This window comes from Camelus ferus, chromosome 4 (genome assembly GCF_009834535.1).
Source record: "Camelus ferus isolate YT-003-E chromosome 4, BCGSAC_Cfer_1.0, whole genome shotgun sequence".
Taxonomy (NCBI): domain Eukaryota; kingdom Metazoa; phylum Chordata; class Mammalia; order Artiodactyla; family Camelidae; genus Camelus; species Camelus ferus.
The window spans coordinates 38,449,891-38,472,317 of NC_045699.1; the positions used below are offsets into that span (position 1 = coordinate 38,449,891).

The 22,427-nt window shown below is 33.8% G+C and overlaps 1 protein-coding gene across 4 annotated transcripts in view; it reads right to left on the minus strand.

Moving 5' to 3' along the window:
- The window catches only part of CARNMT1 (carnosine N-methyltransferase 1), a 36,813-nt gene that overhangs the window by 13,237 nt on the left and 1,149 nt on the right, over window positions 1-22,427 (minus strand). For all 4 annotated transcript variants that reach the window (XM_032477860.1, XM_032477861.1, XM_014562874.2 and 1 more), the window contains exons 2-4: window positions 16,043-16,238; window positions 15,034-15,197; window positions 789-929 (exon numbers count right to left, since the gene is read on the minus strand). In XM_032477860.1, coding sequence (XP_032333751.1) covers window positions 789-929; window positions 15,034-15,197; window positions 16,043-16,238 — 501 coding nt within the window. The remainder of the gene's footprint in view (window positions 1-788; window positions 930-15,033; window positions 15,198-16,042; window positions 16,239-22,427) is intronic.

Sequence of the window (22,427 nt, forward strand, 5' to 3'; positions counted from 1 at the left end):
ACCCAATTACCTGAAACTCCACATGTAGATGAGAACCAATCATGGATTAAAAGACAAAATTAAATTCAGAGATTTAAATGTTCATTCAAATTTTTAAAATTATATTGCCAAAATTCAAGCTCAAGTTAAAAAAATTTGAAAAAAAATAGTATGGGTTTTGTTTGCCACCCAACTATTTTAATTAATTTGTGCAACACTCTCCTTTTTTTTTTTTTTTTTTCCTTCTCATCATCCCCTAACTTATACTGCTGTCGAGACAACTTATTATTTAAACAAGGCAGCTATTTATTTTTTCTCTAACACACCTCTTCTGGCTTTAAAAACTCATTTACCCTGCTTTCTAGAAGAGGCCACAAAAGTTCTGAGAGGTCTTTCCAACTCAGTTTTGTGAGCATAATTGACCATTTTATGAGAATCTGATTAAGAAAAAAGTTACGACTGTTACATTAAAATCTTATTCCGCTAAAGAAACAAAGGGGTAAAGAAGTTTAAGGAACAATGAGAAAACACTTAGCCCTAAATTCTGCACAGAAATCACTTCAGTTTCATAGAGTACCCCAGTCATTTTCTGAAACGTCACTTAGCCATCCTATTCAACGTTCTGTTGGCTAGGCAACTGATTAAAGTAGTAACTGTATAAGCAATTTAATTTTAATATAAGATACATTTATGATATACATCATAATTAAACAGTATGTAGTCATCTTCAAATTCAGAATTGTTCAAAAATAGGTAAGTCAATCTGATTCTGAGAAATTACTATTTCCAGCAAAAAGTAAGTCAAATACCTGTTGAGTACAAAGTTGGAAGAAAAGAGCATAAAAAAACTCCATTCATTTCCTTGACAAGCATAACCTAGCATAGCTATTTCCCAGGCCAGTCTTCCTAGTCCAGCACCAGGTACCAGAATATTTACTTTAGAAGAATCCCTGAAATGAAATAAGGCAATTATGTCTGACTCCTCAAATAAAAGAGAAAAAAAATAGACAAAATCCACATTAACAACTAAAAACTTAAGATTTTTAACAAGAATAAGCTCACTCAAAACTGACTTCTTAAATTTGAGAAATACTTCTGAATATCCATACGGATTAAGGATATAAAGAATTATCAAATGTTCAGTTATCACATTAGGGGTTTATACCCAAAACATTATTTTTCAGAAGAAAAAGGAGTCTCATATTCAAGACTTATGAAGACAGTCATACTTCTAGCAGCTATCACCTGTCTCAGGAAGATAAATTATTTCAAAGGGATTCTAATACATACAAAGAGATTGAACAAAATTATTTTATCATGAGACAGTAAAACAAAACATTAACTTTATTTCTAAATTCTATATCTAATACAATGGTTTATGTAACCAAATTAAGTACCTGAAGATTTTAATATAACAGATCTATCTCTAAAATCTTACGTATTTGAGTTGGCAAAAGAATTTGGAGCTGGAATATTCTTGTGGGGAAAATGGGGAACTGCCTTCTAACTGAGCACATATGATGGCAGACATATCACAACAAACCAGAGGTTCACAACTGTTCTCCACTTATTACCATCACCCTACCATCACAAATTTCCTTTGCTGAAACATCTGCCATTCCACTTTCAAGCCACTGAAAGTCCTATTAGCAAAGGAAGGACCTTCCTCAGGGCTACTAGCAAATCAATAAATTCCTAAGGAAACTAAAATGGTATTTTTATGGAAAACCAAAGAAAATGTGTATAGTCAGTGTCATCGTATCAATTGAAAATGAATTTCACTGTTGTCTGTATTCCTGAAATTTAGCTCATGAATTAAATCCAATTTCCAAATCTACTCCTATGGACAAGTCTTTAAACTACATGGTCCTTAAGTTTGGCGTGCCCCAAACAGCAACAGGACTTTTTACCAGTAGCCCATATAATAACCTCGAGCTTTTCCCACTTTGAAATGAAAAGAAACAAACAGAACTATGAGGCTTTTGAAAATTCATTCTACAAATAAAGTAGCAAAGGAAATCAACCCCAGGTCCTTCAATCTTAAATACCTATATATATATGGAACATGTATCTGTATAAAAACTTCAATGAAGTCTATTTAGTTTGTTTCACTGCTGAATTTTACATATACAATAAGCATAAACTGAAATTTGTTAAAAACGATTTCTGACAAACAAGATTATTATGATTACTAAGACATTCTTTAATACTTGATATAAGCTTGCATCGAAAAGAATAAAATACCTAGGAATAAACCTACCTAAGGAGGTAAAAGACCTGTACTTGGAAAACTATAAGACACTGAGGAAGGAAGCCGAAAATGACACAAACAGATAGAAAGATAAACTGTGTCCTTGGGTTAGAAGAATTAGTGTTTTTTTTTTTTAAATTATTATTATTGAAGAGGGGGTTAGGTTTATTTATTTATTTATTATTTAAGCACACACTCTACCACTAAGCTATATCCTCCCCCCACCAGAAAAATTAGTGTTGTTGAAATTACCCAAGGCAATCTACAGATTCAATGAAATCCCAATCAAAATACTAATGGCATTTTTCACAGAACTAGCACAAGTAATTTTAAAATTTGTATGGAAACACAGAAGACCTCAAATAGCCAAAACAATCTTGAGAAAGAAAAACAGAGCTGGAGGAATCACGCTCCCTGACTTCAGACTCTACTACAAAGTTACAGTAATCAAAACAATATGGTACTGGCACAAAAACAGACACAGATCAATGGACCAGAATAGAGAGTCCAGAAATAAACCCACACACTTATGGTTAATTACTCTATGACAAAGGAGGCAAGAATAGATGATAGAGAAGACAGTCTCTTCAATAAGTGGTGATGGGAAAACTGGACAACAACATGTAAAAGAATGAAATTAGAACACTTTCTAAAAGCATATGCAAAAATAAACTCAAAAAGTATTAAAGACCTAAATGGAAGACCACAAACTATAACACTCCTAGATGAAAACATACGTATAATATTCTTTGACATAAACTGTAGCAATTTTTTTTTTTGGATTTGTCTCCTAAGGCAAAGGAAACAAAAGCAAAAATAAACAAATGGAACTTAGTTAAACTTAAAAGCTCTTGCAAAGGAAAGGAAACCATCAACAAAATGAAAAAACAATTACTGAATGAGAGAAAATATTTGCAATTGGTATGGCTGATAAGGGGTAAATATCCAAAATATAAAAACAGCTTATATAACTCAATATCAAAAAATAAACAACCTGATTTCAAAAATAGGTAGAAGACATAAATAGACATTTCCAAAGAAGACATATAGATGGACAACAGGCACATGAAAAGATGCTCAACATAGCTAATTGTCAGGGAATGCAAATCAAAACCACAATAATATATCCCTTCACACCTGTCAGAATGCCTGTCATCAAAAAGATCCCAAATAACAAATGTTGGTGAGGATATGGAGAAAAGGGAACCTTTGTACACTGTTGGTGGGAATGTAAATTGGTATAGCCACCATGGAAAACACTATGGAAGTTCCTCAAAAAACTAAAACTAGAACTATGATATGATCTAGCAATTCCACTCCTGGGTATATATCAAGAAAACAAAAATACTAATTTGAAAAGATATGTGTACCCCCAATGTTCACAGCATCATTACTTACAACTGCCAAGATCTGGAAGCAATGTAAGTGTCCAAAAACAGATGAATGGACAAAAAAGATGTGATACTTATACGCAATGGAATTACTACTCAGCTATAAAAAAAGAATGAACTTTTGCCACTTGCAGCAACATGGATGGACTTGGATGGCACTATGCTAGAAGAAATAAGTCAGACACAGAAAGACAAATACCATATTGTATCATTTATATGTGGAATCTAAAAAATACAACAAACAAGTGAATATTAAAAAAAAAGAAGTGGACTCATAGATATACAGAACAAATTAGTGGTTATCAGTGGGCAGAGGTAAGGAGGAGGGGTAATGTAAGGGTAGGAGGTTGAGAGGTACAAAGTACTATGTAGAAAATAAGCTACGAGGACATACTGTGCATCACAGGAATACAGCAAATATTTTATAATCACTAAAAATGGAAAATAACCTTCAAAAATTGTGACTCACTATACTGTACTTCTGTCATTTATATATTACACATCAACTATACTCAATAAAAAAAATTTAAAAAATACTTGATATGGGCAAACTAATGCCAAGGTACCTTATAAGAGTTTTCACTAAAATAAAATAGAATATTTCCTTTTTATTCCAGATTATACTTTTTATTACGTGTGTGCAAACACTTTAGTTTTCAATAAAGAGAATGGGTACATCCTCTCACTTTGCTCAGGCCTACAAATATCGGTTCTCTAACATGAATATATATATATTTTTTAACAGTAGAATTTGAAAAACTCCTAGCTGTAGAACTCTATGCTGGCCCTTGTATAGAGGACCTGGCACTACTGCACCTCACCCAGGCCTGTCTCTCATCTTCTACTCCCTACGAGACCCACCAAAACACTTACTCTCGACAATACCTCTTTTCTCAGTTTCCATTGGCCCAATCAAAAAAATGCACTTCTCCTAAGTGGCTGTTCTCAGCTTAAATTAAAAAAAAAAAAAAAAAAAACAACCAAGGTAATGCAACAGAAGTAAAAGGATCTGAAAGTAAATTCATAGAGTATTTAAATCTTTATAAAAATAATCACTACTAATTTCTGAACAGCTGATAAATCCAAGTAAAAGATTACTATGCAGAAATTAGAAATCAGGCCAACATTAAGGGAAAGTTGTGTTAATAACAGTAGTAACATTTATTTTGTTAACTTAAAGAAAGCTAACTTTATGACAGTTATTAACAAATACTAATCAGCCCTATAGAACTCTCTACCTCCACCTTGCGGCAGAAAATCTCCTTAAAAAGCCGCTGTTAAGTTGTCATGAAGCCATGGAATGCAGAATGCATCAAGCCTTACCTTAAGAGTTAGCAGAGATTACTATAGAGCTACCAATTATCAGTTTTATGAAAAAAAAATTCAGTGGGCATATAGAGGAGACACATTAAAACAAACTCTAGAACTGAAAATAATGATCAAGAATCAAGCAATGAATGGGAGAATTTTCCCCCAAATCTTTGTTCTTAGCTAGAATTTTTCCCCCATTGGCTCTTTATATAAGGGATATTAACAGCATATCAGAAAGCCCCTCTAATTACAATGTATAAGAAACTAAGGCACTCCAAAAGGCATTTTCTACTATGGATTCTTACAAAGTCTAGGGCACTTCTACTCTGTGGAGAAAAAGAGAGACACAAGTCTAAGTTTAGACCTTTACAGTGAGCTGGCTTTAAACTTAGAAAACCAGGAATATAGCCATATAATTAATATGTGCCTCAGTAATCAAATGTTACCTGCTTGAGATTCTTAGCAAAAGCAAGCAAGCAAACAAGTTTATCTAGTTCTTAAGACCCAACTATAGAGAAACAGTGTATTTACTACAAACGTAACACCACTGAAAATAGTGGGGAAAGCTTCAAGTTTTCCAGACAAGCAAGAATGAAGAGTACATCTGTAAGGACAGAACAGAGAGCGTGTCTGAAGAGGCTGAGGATCACGTCTGCACCAACCTTTGTGCCCCAACTATTTTACCAGCAGTAAATGTTGTAAACCTTGAGAGAGGTTTCCTTTATTGTACACAGAATGATTTCTGCATAGCAGCTGCAATTAGCAAATTCAGACACACAAAATACTTTCTCTTGGTGTGTCACCACAATGACAGCTGACCTCTGGTGGCAGGACCCTGCACAGCTTACAAGCACCAAAAGCTTTGGGTTCTATTTGAATCACAGCAATTCACTGTCCAACATGGCAAAAACCACTACCCACTTGTGGCTACTCAACACTTAAAATGTGGTTAGTTCTAACTCAGAAGTGTTCCAAGTGTAAAATAAATACCAGATTTCAAAGACAGTATAAAAAAGGAATATAAATTATCTCATTAATAATCCTGTGTACTGATTATATGTTAATACATTTTAGACATACTGGATTATTAAAGTAAATTATTAATTTCACCTGTTTCCATTTACACTTTTTATGTGACTATTAGAAAATTTAAAATAACATAGGTACCATACATTGTATTCTCATTGAACAGTGCTGGTTCATACAGAGGAATTGTGAAAACTTAATTCTGAGCAAAAACAATTGTGAAATGACACCACAAATCATTATATGATCTTTTAAAACAAGCAAAACGTACTGTATTGTTTATGTACACGTATATACACGTGTAGCTAATGTAGGAAGGTAAGATTAGAGTAACCAATTTATATTAGTTATCTCTGGAAAGAGAAGAATGTGTTCTGTACGGTTTGCAGGGCAGTTTCAACTGTATTTGTTGTGCTTTTTTTAAAAAGTACAAAAAAAAAATCTGAAGTAAATATGGCAAAATGTCAAGGTTTAATAGAGCTGAAGGTTGAAATACTTTTTATTCAAACTAGAAAGTGGGTTAGAAATCAGGATTAGTGCCTAGCCCCTTCAAGAATATGGTCCCAACTTACCTCTTTACCTACTCCAAAGAACTCCATATACCAGCCAGATAACTTCTCACCAATTCTAGAAAACTTTCTTAATCTTTAGAGCACCTATACATCTACAGAAACTAACTGAAATGATCACCTTGTCTGTGAAGTCTTTCTTTTCCCAAATATCCCAAGCAAAGCTTTAACTCACTTCTCAGTGCTTTCAGTACTTCATTCATGCTTCTGTTATAATTTATACACCTGGCTCATCACTTGGCTTCTTTCACTTAACATAGGGGTCAATAACTATGACCCATCAGGCCTTACCTGTTATTGTAAATAACGTTTTATTGGAACACAGCCGCATTATTGTCTATGGCTGCATTTCCATGACAAGAGAGCTGAGTAATCAGCCCCTAGAAACAACAGTGCCTGCAAAGCCTATAATACTTATCAGCTGGCCCTTTAAGAAAAAGTTTACCAATCCCTGATATAATACGTCTTGAATCTCTTGTACCTCTTTCCCTATCAGCACACAGAGCTTTCTTAATCTCTTTTATGACTGACTAAATAGTCTACTGTATGACTGTATAATAGCATATCAAAATCTAATTAAGGACATTTAGATTATGTCCAATCTTTTGTTACTATAACATTAAAACTATTACCCTTGGCATAAACAATATTCCACATGTAGGAGTGTATCTGTAGAAAGCTTCCCCAAAACTGTATTACAAAGATCAAAAATACGCATTTGAATTTTGTTAAATACTTCCAAGTTACCCTACATAAAATCTTACTAGTTTATTCTTCCATCAGCAACATGTTTCCTCACACCTTCAGTAACAGCTATAGAATTTTAAAATCTTAAATAGTTATATAACTATTAAACAATAATTGAAAATGGCATCTTAGTGTGGTTTTTACATTTACATTTTCTTATGAGATTAAGCATCTTGCATTTCTTTTCCTGTAAGTTATTTATACTATTTTTCTACTAGGTTATACTCTTGAACTGTTTTTTCCCCTGAGTTACTACTCTAGATTTGTAAGCACTGGAAATCCTGAAATGTAGGAGCTTGAGATCTTGATCTGAAAGAAATCTGAACTATATATTTGTCTTTGGTCTAAGAGGGTTTTCTGGATGAGGAAGAAATTATTTTCATCCTTTACTTTTGCATTATTTGGCAGTCCACAGTTCCTCCATTTGCTCTTTTAAAATGGTTTCTTTTGCCTAAAAGAATCCTTTCACAAATTATAACTCACATTCTTTCTTTTAATCTAAGTGGAAAAATGCTTCTTTAAAGCTCAGTATGTTTTTTTCTCCTAATGCCCAACTGTATAAAAGAAAAATATATTCAATAGTCTATAGTATACCATTGTCTTCTTGCAATGTTAGACACATATTAAAAGGCAAAGACATAATAGATTCCCCACCCACAAACAAAATACCACTTCAAATTCTTCTAAAATAAAATGGGTTAGTGAAATTGATCTAAAAATACAGTCCAGTAGTTTTCAGGATTTATAACAGAATACGATTCTACATGGTTGCAATTTCTTACTTCAAATAGGACTCAAACCTAAGAATCTTTCCTTAGAAACTATACATTTTATACCACTAAATTCTTAAGCTACTAACTACTGAAGTGTCTGGTATTCAGCACAAATAAAACAAAAAATTTCCTTAATTTACAAACAGACCCCAATACAGACGTCAATCTGTGGTTTCAAAGCTGCTTGTGCTTGCAAACTTGGGCATTTAAACAGGAACAGATTGGACAAAGTGATAATACAAATGTGCTTTCATAGGAAAGAGTATTTTAATAATCACAAGTATAGTTAATTCTATGTATAATTAAGTATACTACTGTCTTTTGTAGACAGCTCAATTAGAAAAGAACACAATCAAAAGGCTAGCTGACATAAATATGAGTCAAATTCAGCCTGAATGTAAAAACGTAAAATTTTCATGTGTTTGCTGTGGCACATACAGAATCCTAAAAATTTATCTGAGACCCAGATTTGACCAGGATTTACCTAGAGTCAACCTGGATTCTGCAGGGCTATAATTACGTCCCTTTTCCAGGACTTGGGGTTTATTTTTTGTGGCAAAGTTACAACTTTAGTATGGATAGGGACTTTGTTGTGTTTTATCAGATGTATTTTTTTAAGGTTTTTTGATAGCTCATCTTATCTACTATAAAGAAACCAAATTGTTTAACTAAATTAAATGAGAAAAACAAATGACATAGGAAGAAACATGCAATTTTTCCACTGGGTACCAAAATGACAAAAAAATAAGTTTGATATTTTGGTACACTTCATTGAAAGTTCATATATCCCTGTCCACGTTTATATCATCGATCACTTTCAGGGAAGGGAAATGGGTAGCTGGATAGGATACTTTATATCATTTGAAACCTTTAAAATTTTGAACTCTGTAAAATGTTTTACCTACTCAAAAAAATTTTAATTATTCTTTTATTTTAAAATAACCTGTTAGAACCATTAGGATTAATTCATTCTTTTCTCACCAGTCTACAGTCTGTCAACAGTTACAACAACAACAACAACAACAGTTAAGTAACAGTAAAACAACGTTCAGTGCTAGTTCACTAAGTCCCTTTAACAATGACAGGCCCTTTTAGTATGGCTATCATTGTTATGCTGACTGGATACCATGGTAATATAGATGATTCAAAGATCACTGAGTATGAACAAAATCATGTTTAAAGTGTTAGAAGTTATGCTGACATAAGCATTTGGCATTCAGCGTTCCAAAAATACCCAAACTTTAGTACATTCTAACTGTGAAGAGTTTTATCTCACAATCTACTTTTCAGAAACTAAGATACTTTGAATTTTGAGAAATACTTGGACTTCATGTTTACAAAAGCAATTAAACTATTGTCTATTATTTTATAGGGCAGAGCACTAAATACTATATACATGGGGACAGTGCACCACCTAGAAACTTTAAGAATATATTTTCGGAAGCAGTAATGTTTATAGAAGTTCATAAAACTCAGAACATTTATTTATAAAAAGTATGAAAACTACAGAAATATGAGATTAGATTATAATTCAAATAGTTGTAGAATATTTGATAAAAATTAACAAAATAACTTGTAGCATTTATTAAAGTAAACAAAGGTAGCCTTCAAGAACAAAGGAAAATTTATAGGACAAAGGGAAAAAACAAACATTTCATTTGACACAGAAAAAGTGTTTGACAAAATGCAATATCCTTTCACGATAAAAACACTCAGAACAGTAGGAATAGAGGGAAAATTCCTCAATATCATAAAGGATACTTATGAAGAACTCAGAGCTAACTCAGTGGTCAAAGACTGAACGCTTTTCCCTCTAAGGCCAGAAAGCTTAGGATGCCCCCTTTCACCACTGCTATACACTGCTATGTACTTTCAGAACTATTTAAATGGGAAAGGAAGAGGTAAAAACTATCTTTATTCACAGGTGAGATATATGTAAAAAATCCCAAAGAATCCACAAGAAAGCTACTGGAGCCAGTAAAACAAATTAAGCAAAGTTGCAGGGTATAAGATCAACATATCAAAAAATTAGTGTGTTTCTATACATTAGCAATGAACAATCACAAAAGGAAATTAAGAAAACAAGTCCATTTACAATAGTATTTACAATAATTTAAAACTTGGGAGTAAATCTAACCAAGGAGGTGTTACACTGAAAACTACAAAACAAGGCTGAAAGATATTAAAGAATATGTCAATAAATGGAAAGACATCCTGTATTCCTAAATAGGAAGATTTAACATTATTAAGGTCAATATCACCAAACAATCTACATATTTAACACTATTCCCAACAATATTCCAACAGCCTCTGGCACAAAAATGGAAAATCTGATTTTGAAACACATACGGAATTGCAAGGAACCCCAAACAGCCAAAACTATCTTGAAAAAGAATAAACTGTACAAGTCACATTTCTTGACTTCAAGACTTGCAAAGCTACAGAAATTAAAATAGTATGGTACTGGCATAAGGGCAGACATACAGACCAATGGAAAAGAATAAGAGTCCAGAAATAAACCCTCACATATATGGTCAACTGATTTTCAAGGACTGTGCCAAGACAATTCAATGGGGAAAAGGACAGTGTTTTTAACAAATGGTGCTGGGAAACCTGTATATCCACATGTAAAAGAATGAAATCAAACCCTTACCTTATACCATATACAAAATTTAACTCAAAATGGATCAAAGACCTAAACTTCAGAACTAAAACTATAAAACTCTAAGAAGAAAATATTGGGGAAAATCTCCACAACACTGTTTTTGTCAATGATTTAATGGATACAGCATGAAAAACACAGGCAACAAAAGAAAAAAGTAAACTGGACTTCACCAAATTATAAAATTTTGTACATCAAAAGACACTATCAAGAAATGGGAAAAAATATTTGCAAATCATGTATCTAAAACTGGATTAATACATGCAAAAAAAGAAAAAGTCAAAGATCATACAATCTTATCTATGACAAATCATCTTTAATCCAGATATAATAAAGAATGCAAAAATGCATTAACAAGCTTACACACACTAAAAATGTAAATCAAAACCTTATCAAATGAGTACTGTGTATGTCAAGCACTTCCAGTAGCTTTTTGTAAGTAGTATTTGAAATTTGCCTAGGCTTGAAGCCTAAGAACAAATTTCTTTCTGGAAAAACATGTCACTAAAAAACTTCTTCCTAAATTATATCTGCAGAGCACACACATACACACACAAAGGCAATGAATCATTATCCAATTACCTATACTACTTCTGAATCTTGTGCATTAGGTATTTGGACATGCAGAAATAAGCAGTGGTCTTTTTTTTTTGTTAAAGTCTGATAATATGGCTGAAATAATGATAAAGTCTACTGTGCACCCAAGGTTACTCACATACTAAGCTGTATGTATATGGGTCTCATACCCAGAACATTATATATCTGATTGAAGAAGTATTTATAAAATCGAAAATCAGTAAAGGGTCATAACTTCATCAACAGAACAAAAATTATGAAAACTTTAAGTGATTAAAAAAAATCAAAAGTATACAATTAATCTATTATCTCTTCAACTGTGTGTTCAGAAGGTGATTACAGCAGAGCAAGCCAAAAAACTATGGGCCACAAGCAGAGATACAGTGGGTGATTTTCAAGATACTTATTCAGCTAAAGACAATCTACAGGGCAAACAGACATAAGTATTCAAACAAGGTGGATCAGCATCCATTTCATATTAAAAGCTCAATAAGCAACAAAAGAGATTTTTGAAAGTCTTTCAATGGGCTTACCAACAGACTGGCATAATAAAGAATCAGCAAAGTTCGAGTAGAGTCAACAGAAATTACCCAAACTAAAATACAGAAAGAGTTAAGGGGGAGGGGTAGTAGGGAAAAAGAGCCACCTGAAACCTGAGAGACAATAGCAAACAGTTTAAAATACACATAACTGGAGTCCCAGAAAAGAAAGAAATAGAGAAAAAGGTAGGAGAAATACGTGAAGAGATAAAAGCAAAAAATTTCTGATTTGGTGAAATATCTCTTTTCAAACCCCAAAAAGCAAAGCCAATCTCAAACAGGATAAACACAAAGAAAACCATATCTAGAAGAAACAGGGAAAGGAATGATATTTTTTCTGAATATCATCTTTTTTGTATACTTTTGTCTAGTCCACAAATCAAAAAAAAAAAAAATCAACCAGAATGAGACATCGGGGTGGGGGCAGGAACACACAACACTAAAACTGGAAAGCAAACAGAATAAACCCAAATATACTGAATTTCATATAAAAAATATAACCACACTGAGGGTGAGGGGGCTGAAGGGGAGCTAATTTAGTAAACTGTGAAGAATATTATTATTAAAAACCCTTAGTTTAGGAAGGAAAATAATTGCTAACAAATCCTGAACTCCTTTGGGTAGTTTTGTTTTCCCTAACAGTACGGAAGTAGCAATTCAGAAACAATTTTGTTTGTATTGCAGGATCAAGTAAATGAGTAAATATACTGATGTCAGAAGCCAGGGTTCTCACTGTGGAAAAAGACAGACAGACATAGAGAATGGGGGAAGCTAAGAGAGGAACCCAATGGGGCCAGAAAAGAACTGGAGGTATCAGCATGAACTCATGATTTCTTGTGTTCAGGGTGTGTATGTGTGCTGTCCACTGAAAGGCCCATAAGCAATGTCATCTTATGAATAATGAACATGCCTAGTGCCAGATCTTGGTTTCTTCAAACCATCCCACATTAAAAGGATCCAGGTCCCTGGAAAAATACTCAATTCCAGGACTGAAGTAGGAAAGATACAAGATGGGACTGAAATATCTTACTATGCCAGAAAGTAAGGAAGTGCTCAGAAAAAATGATTGGGGCATGACATACCAAAAGGACACAGGAGCCAACTGAAGGGACTCCTGCTGGCCAAATCTGAGGAAATTTGAACAAAAAAATTTAAAAAAAAGAAAGTAATGGATTATAACCTATTGAACAAAATAGGAACTGTGAGTTACTCCTGTATTAATAGATACGGTAGAATATTGACTGATAACTGTTGAGTTAGAAAATCACCATTCCACAACCATCGCAGCACAGGTTAGTTCATGCAAGATACAATGGATGACAATTCTAGGAGGGAGAAGGTTTGAGAAGGAGCTTAACTGCATGGTCTCAGTGTCTCCCCAGAAATTGCTTGTTAGTTGCAAGAAGAAAAACAGTAACTGAACAGTGGGAAAACCAATGATTAAAATCAATGATGGGCTGATAGACAGTGCATGCCTCTGAACGTGATATCCTGAAAAGAATACAACATCTATGTATTATTTTGAGAGAGGACATATAATCTAGATCTAATCATGAAGGAACATCAGACAACATCAAACTGAGGAATATTCTATAAAATAACTTACTTGTATTCTTCAAAAATGTTAATGTCATGAAAATAAAAAAAAGGCCAAGGAACTGTTCCACATTAAAGACTAAGACATTAGAATTAAACATAATACAATATCCTGGATTAGATTTATAGACTGTACAGAAAAATAACTGCTATAAAGGACATTATCAGGATAATTTATGAAACCTGAATAGACTATAGGTTAGAAAACACTATTCAAGGTTAAATTTCCTCAGTCTGGTAACTGCATTGTGTTTATGTAAGAATATCATTGTTCTTAAGAAAAAACTCACATGTATCAGGCAGTAAAAAAACATGATATATACAAATTTATCTCTCAAATGGTTTAAATAATTGTGTATATGTACAGCAATAGACAAACATATAAATACGGTAAGGAAGAAGGGAGGGAAGTAGGAAAAGAAAATAAAAAAGTAAATGTAAAATGCTAAGAATTGGTGAATTTAGGTAAAGAATATATGGGAGTTCTCTGTACAATTCATACAATTTATCTGTAATTTTGAAGTTATTTCAAAATAAAAAAATTTCTAAAAGGTAAGGGAGAGAAGGGATACATACAAATGTACTGAAATTTCTGGATGGATACACCCAAACTTAAAGATGTCAATCAATGAGGAGAAGAAGGAGATAAGGAAAAAGAGCCTCTCTACAAACATCCTTTAAATGATAGACTGAATTCCATCCAGTGGTTCTCTTTAAATATACATGCCCTCTAAGTCAGGTTCTTAATCTGGGATCCATGGACCCAAGAGGTCAATGGACAGAGTTCACTGTACCTATGAAGGGGGTGGGAAAAAATTACATTTTAATCTCATTAAACTTTAACTGATTTTTTTTTCATGAATTATAAATGTAGGCAACAAACAATAGCAGTTTTAGGAGTACCTGTGACTTTATCACAAATAGGAATCATACATACTTTCACTTCCCATTAGCTGTTCAGATTCTCAAAATAACATACACTACTGTTCAGTTATTTTCAAAATGCATTAACACTTGCTGCTAGATTTTTATTTAATATGATACATGATAAAATGCAGGTTATATCATAAATTTGCTTTTTAAGCATTTTGGTAACTGTATTTTAAAATAACTGGTGTCTTCGTAATCCTATGCATTTTATTTTATTCATTTATAAATGTTATTCTGAAAAAGAAACCATGGGCTTCAGACTGCTCAAGGTTTTCGTGGCAGAACAAAGTTAAGAATCTCCACTCTGAGCTACAGATCCCTCATTTGCTTACAAGAATGTCATAATGAGGAAAATTAAAAGTTTGCAGCTTTTTGCTCTGCCATAAAGCAAACTATAAATAGACATCGTTGATCATGAAGATTCACTCTAATCTTCTCATTATTTAATTTCTAGATAGAGTAATTTCCCATGGTGCTAGAACAATAATTACTCAAAACATTAACTGCAATCTTCCCACAGACAAAGCATCCAAAAACAAATATACTACCACACACACCCACACATGAAAAAGTACAGGCACCAAGCAAGTATAAAAATGAGTCAAGACTTGTGAAATGTCTCTTAGAGAAACTCAGTGATCACATATTTTAAAGAAAATGTTTAAAAACAAGATACTATTTACCATCTCTCTTTTGGAAAATTTTTTAAAATTTCTTTAATGATTGGCTGGTAGCAAGCATCCCTTTCTGCTTTCCCAGTTTCACTCCAATCTCTCACAAACTGTTTCAATGTGGATTTTAACTTATCCATGTCAAATGTAGATGCTGGCATAATCTTTCCATTCCCCTGTTTAAAAAACAGAAATCAGTTAGAGTCCAAGAAAGTAATCAACCTTGAATATGGTTATAAAAACATGCTACTAAGGGGCTATATGGATGGTTTAGTGGGTAAATCACTAGCCTCTCACCTCAACTGGGGCTCAAATGCAGCTTGAGATCCTAAATGAAAAGAGAATGGTGGTCTCACTTCTACTCTCAATAGATTATGGTCCATTAATCATGACACCACCATATAATTAAGCAGTCTCTACTCAGGAGAGGACCAGAACTGAGCAGCTATGGAGACTGAACATTTTCTCTTTCTCTCTCTCTAAGAGAGGGAAGAAAGTCCCTCCAGGTCAGTGATGGGGCAGCATGGAGAGGCTCACACTGGAGTGGCCCAACTGTATCTATCCTGTAGATACAAAAAGAGGACTTCAGTTTCTACTACTGCCGGTCCCTTAAGATTTATATGTGAAAATAGTTTTTTAAAACAATAGATCAATAGATACAAGATTCTGAAAATAATGTTTAGCAAGGGAAAATTAATTTTACATAGCTAGTAAAGGTGTTTATAAAAACATAAATTACTAACCCCATATGCCAAAATAGAACACTAGGTGAAAAATGGATCAAAATGCCAACAATTATCTTAGCATTTTTAGGGAAAAAAAAAAAATCAGAGAACAAATAGTTTCTGGTATACTATTCTATTAAGCCTAATAAAATGACTGAACATATAAGTAAAAACATCCTCTATATAGAGCAAATGACTCATGCAAAATTATAAAAATGAAATCTAGAAAGATAAAGACCTCAAAATATAGAGGTTAAACCCTAAAATAAAAACAAATAGAACAAACTTTCACATACATCTTCTCCATATTCTTTATTTTCAAACATATGTATGCAATCATTCACAATGGTCAGTAGTATTTCTTGATTATGATCAATGCATTTCCGGATCTTGTCCAAGTGAAGAAGAAACTGAGGAAGTAGTTTCTGTTGATTAGTTGGAAGTGATCGAAACTGTCTTTCTGTTCGGTGTACTCGCTCATGCATACTGGTGCTAAAACATAAAAGGTGTTTTTTAAATTGGCAAAAGAATTCTCACCAGAGGCCAATCTTATTTTAAGGCTTTCTTCCTGTACAATTATTCCCTTATAATGTTGGGTATTACCTTGTCATTTACAATCTTATAGTTTCTTAAAGGATATCAACTTAAGAAGTTTTGTATGTTTTCACCTTATTACAAACTCTCTAAGGAACCAAACAAAAGAAATAGTTTAAAACATCTGCACCAATTAGAAGGGATAAAAAAGGGAAACATAAAGAGGATTAATGCACAGTAAGTTTATTTTTATGATTTCAATTTCCAAAATTAAGCAGCTGAATGCTTTAGATTTCTCCATCAAGTAGCAGAATGCTGCTCTGAAATTACTTTAGAATATACATAAGATGTGTTTTGAAATTAAGAGCCAATCAAGTTGAATTTTTAAAAATATCATAAAAGATCTTAGGTACTACTAAAGTGGTAAACAAAGGAAAAATGGAAATTCTATAGCTTTTTACAAGACAATACTCACACTTTACATTTCAAAAGTTTCCAAATAACTCTAAAGGTCACTCTGAAGACTATCTATTTATAAAACCTAAAAAGAACATCATTTTCAAACACTAAATATTACACTCACGATGAAATGTCATTTTACATCAGTCAGACAGATGGGCAGAATTTAAAAGCCTGACTATATGAAATATTGGTAAAAATGTGAAAGAATTAGAATATTTATATACTGATTGATGGTTGGTGAATAAATTAGTACAACCACTTTGGAAAATTTAGCATTAGCTAGTAAAGCTTCATATGCACACTCCATATGATTTAGCAATTATACTCCTAGACACATACTCAAGAAACTCTCGCAGATGGGAACCATGACACATAAATAATCCTCATCACAGCACTGTTAGAAATAATAAACAAAAAATCTGGAAACAACCCAAAGTCCATCACCAGGTGACTGAACAAAGAAAGTACAATATAGTCATACAGTGGAACACAGTTAAATTAATATATATAGCTATACACAATAATATACATGGATAAAATTCGGGAACAAAATATTTGTTGAAAAAAGTTGCAGAAAAATACATAATGTACAATTCCATCTTATATAAAAATAAACAATATATTGTAGGGACTGTACATGTGTAGAAAAACTATAAGGAAAGTAAGGAAACAAAAATTTAGGAAAGTGATGTCCTTTAAGGGGAAAAGGTTAAGATAATGTTCTTCTTAAATTGGGTGGTAGGTGTCCACTACATCATTCTTTACATTTTACATATACAAACAAACACATAAATGCATATTCCTTTTAAATGTTCTTTGGCATTTACTCAACATTAAATGGAAATGAAAAATGTTTTTTCATTTGGTTGCCTGAATCTCTCTATTCATCCAAATAATTCTCTCATTTTTATCTTCTTATGCCAAATTACCAATTTCTGAACAGCCATACTTAAAGAAGTTCTGAGGAAGCTCTTGACAAAACTTAAGCAAAAACCTGGTCACATTTTTAAAAGCTTGTGTGTAGTGGTATTCTGAGGTGGTTAGGGATAATGTGAAGCCAAGTTGGCCGTGGCTACACTAATGTTTGCTTTTTTCCCTCCTGGAGACAGTATAAGAGTGAGCTCTGAAGTCTAACAGATCTGGACTGAAATCCAGGTTATGCTGTCTATTTGCTATGTGACTCTTGGCAAGTTACTTCCTTTCTCTCTGCCTCAACTGTCTCATATACAAACACAAGGTAATATATAACAACAATGATGATGATTATAGAAGCTATGAGTTACTGAGAATAAATAAATGCCAAGCACTAAACCAAGTCACTTAACTTGAATTATTCTGAAAACTCTCCACAAAATCCCATGAAGTACACTACACTCCTGTGTAACTAATGGGTTTCATTGAAAATATAACAAAATAATGTACACAACACACTTAGCCTGGTGCTTACAACATAGTCAAAGCTCAAATATAGGAGGTATATCTAATTTATATGCCCACAGTGAAAATATGAAAAATGCAGTAAAGTAAAAGCACTCAGGGGTTTAAAAAAAAAAGCTCCTAATAATTCCTCTTCTAGAGGCAACTACTTCTATGTTTTGGCATATTTCTCTCTGCTTTATTGTTGTTGTTTAAGACAAAGTCATCTAACACCTTTCGAGTCAAAATGTGGTGCAGACCACAGCAGATCACTGGGAAGTGGTAAGGAATGAAGAATCTCAGGTCCCATGTAAGACCTGAAATGTAATCTGCCTTTTAACAAGATGTCCAAATGATTCACATGCACATTAAAGTTTTAGAAACACTTGGAATTCTTCATCCTTATCAAAAGAATTTTCCCAGGTCAGAAAAAAGTTCTCAAATGACAATAATGACTACTCATCATTCCACCTTATGCAACCAAAATTTACTTAGCTATTTTCCAAACACTGAGCCACCTAGATACTTTTACTTGTCTATTTAATGATCTTCTTGTGTTCAAAATCTGTCTGTATTTTAGAGGGAAAAAATCACCACAAATTTCCAAAAGAATTACTAGGTCAGAAAAGATAAGTATTTTTACAGCTCTTGATACAAACTGATTTTCAGAAAGACTGTATCAATTTAAATTCCTATCAGTAGAATATGACACTAATGAACTATTTAGTCGGCAAGCAGCAGAGTTACAACAGTTTACAATTTACCATCAACAGGTTAGTCTCATTGTAATTCTTTCCTAGTATTGCTGGGCACTGAATGCCCCACAACCTCCCTCTCACCATGCCTCAAAACTCAAGATTTCTCATCGTGAATGTAGCATATATCCCATCCAAAAAAACTTGCACTTTTCCCTACATGGCTGATATTGACGAATGGTCCACCAGAAAACCACTCAGGTCAGAAACTGATGAGCCATCGAAAATGCCTCTTCTCGCAGTCCACTCGATGAAGAAGCTCAAAATCTTTCTGATTCTACTTCATAAAACTACCTGTAAATTACCCATTCTCCCAAGTTTTATCCCCAACCTATCATGTGTCTCCCAAAGATAAGTGAGGCTTGCTACCTAAATATGCTGTCCCCAATCTACCTTCCTCCCACCTCCAACTAGATAAATTCTTCAAAGTACAAATCTCACCTTCTTCTCTATTTAAACTCCGTATTTCAGCATATGTAAAAAGCAATCAATAAATGTTAAGTTATGCTCCCTAGGCACCACTTTTGGTTCTCCTTGGAGACTACTTATTTCCATGACTGCAGGGGAGCTGAGTAAGTTATGGATTGGTTAGGAGAGCCCACACACACTTACTGTCAATTCCACATAAAAGTGATATAACTACAGAGCAGGATAAGATGAGGCATACCCCCTTAACCTTTAGTTACTTACTGGTGTCCAAGCTGTCCATACCATACACCTACAAACCCCTATCGAAATAAGTGAGGTCTTATTAAAATTGAGAAGACTCCAATCCTTACTATTGTGATTATGGGTAACTGCACTACTCTATAAATCCTTACATTATCACTGTGCTTTAAGACAGTGGTGGGCAAATTATCACCTCCTGGCTACTTGGTTTATTTTTGTAAAGAGTTCTACTGGAACACAGCTATGCTCATTTGTTCACATACTGCCTGTGGTTGTTTTCACACAAGGGCAGAGTTGAACAGTTTTAACAGAAATCACCTAGCTCTCAGAGCTTAAAATATTCATTGCCTAGCTCTTTAAGGAAAGTTGGCCAACCTGCTTTAAAGGAATGTTTTACAACCTTCAGACTCTCCTTGGTTCTGAACTCAGTCAGCATTAAGAGGTCACATACTCTGGCATCTGAGGAGAGAAAGTAGTGTCAGCAGCCATATTTCCCCAAGGGTATCTCTACCTCCAGCTCTCTCTAGAAGGCTCATCTCGATAGTGACCCCAACTCTGACTCAGTCACCTTTCATAAAGGTGGGTCCAATGCTGGATCAAGGCTAAGGTCACAGACTCATTCCTCTGCACCTGTTGAACTATTCTAGAATTTCAAACAGAAAAGCATACCTTTTCAGAAGGAAAGTTTGTCTCAATCCATTTAAAATATTTATTAAATAACCAAAGTTAAAACTGTTTTACTAGTATCACTGCTTACTAATGCAGGGTGAAGTTTTAGTGAATGATTTTGGATTTCAGGCCAGACTCTACCACAATTTGGTTGGGTACCACCTAGCTAAGTTGCTCACCTCTTTGTATACCTATCCCTTCACCTGTGAAAATAAGTTCTACATCTCAGCTTTTAAAATCCCACCTAAATGCTATTTCTAAAAGTAGGACATTTCTGACAAGACTTTTGGCTTTTCAACTGCAGTATTTCCTAAAATGAGTGGGTATCTTCATTCATAACAAGAGTAGTATTTCGAGGCTAATGTTTCTTGCTATTGAGTACAATCCTACAGCCATTTTTACCTTAGAATGTGACATTTAAGCAAAATCTGTAGGAAGCACAAAAGTGAAAGCCACTGGAAAGAGAAAATATTCATCAAAAGACATTTCTTGCCTTATGATCCTTATCTAAATCGCCTATATACTGACTAGAGACAGTGAGCAGTAAAACCAAACTCTCTGAAATTTGGGAATATCTGCTAAAGGCTTCGAATAGGATTGCCCATAAGAACTTACTACAATGATGGAAAGGCTTACATCTGCACTGTCCAATACACCAGATGCTAGCCACATGTGGCTACTGAGCACCTGAAATGTGGCTAGTGGAAGTGAGGAAGGAGATTTTAAGTTTTATTAAATTTTAATTAACTCAAGCTTAAATGTAGCCATATGTGATTACTGGCTATGGTACTGGACAGTGCAGGTCTAGAAGATCATAAAATGTTGGAATGTAACAGTCTAGTGTTTTCTGCTACACAGTCTTTCTGTACCCTTAGTCCTTTACCTGATGTTTTTAAAAGCATATTTTAAATTGTACACTGTTTTCAGTATAGGGATTTGAATTTTTTCATCAAGAGAGTACATACAAATAAAAAGGATTGTTATTTTTTTAAAAATGAAAATTTCCTCAATCCCACATTGGTAAAGAAGAGGGATGAGAGTACAGGAAATTCTATCACAACCACCAGAACATGCACACAGCACCCTTTTACATACTGCCACACTTGGGTCCTAGTTTCAGGTCAAAATCCCCCGTCCTCTCCCACAAAAAGGTCCATCTGACACTTAATCATAAATACCAATCCTGAATTAGTCCTAATATATTAGAATTGGGTACAAATGCACATTTTAACTTAACTGAGTCCACTACAGTCCCACGACATTTCCCAGTATTCTTTCTAGATTTCTCAACAGCAAAACGTACCAGGCTTTTCTGCACCTATCACTCTTAGCTATCTAATGTCAACTTCTTCCCCTCCCTATACGGTTCTTCCAGGCACAATACTTGCACCGAATTCAATTCTCTGGTTGTCTGCCTTCCTCTCTGTTGATATTAAATAAAATCCCCATACTACTAATTCTCTTTTGAGCTCTGTTAAGTAACGCAGTCCACAGTTCCTATGCTTGGGTTTAATTAGTAAATTATTTCAAGATCTTTCAATTTCAAAAATTCATCTCACAAATGTAAACAGAGTCTAAATAACTTTAAGCTTTTGTTAAGTAAGTTTTAAAATTCAGGACAGTAACTAACTAGTTTTAAACATTAGTCACAAATTGACAGATTACTTGGGAATAACAAATGTACTTCTTTGCTACTACTTGTCTTATTTGTTAAAAATAGAGCTCCAACAGCATGCCAAGCACTGGTGACATATAAGGCTCATCAGTCCCTGCCCTTGAGGAGGTCAGTCAAGCAATATTAAAAAAATATTTGCGTAAAGCACAGCAGGAGCCCTTCTAAGGGAACACTTTTATTTGAGTAGGAGGTAACGTCTACCTGACTCCAATTACAGACTCAGGACATAGTCGTAGGTGGACTCATCTCTCACAGGAATAAAAGTGCTTTCTTTACCTGAAAGGTCAGTTGATTTATGTCCTTTTCAGATTTTTGAATTATAATTTTGTGGAATTATAAGCTACATTAAGATTTACCTAGAAGAAAAGTGGAAGTTAAGAAGTTTAAAAGTCCTACCACCTTAACCCACAGTGAGAATTCGATACAAATCTGCAGAATAAAAGACCGTAAAGGCGGCTCCTACACTGCTTTCTTCCATTTCCCTCCTTAAAAACTGGCAAA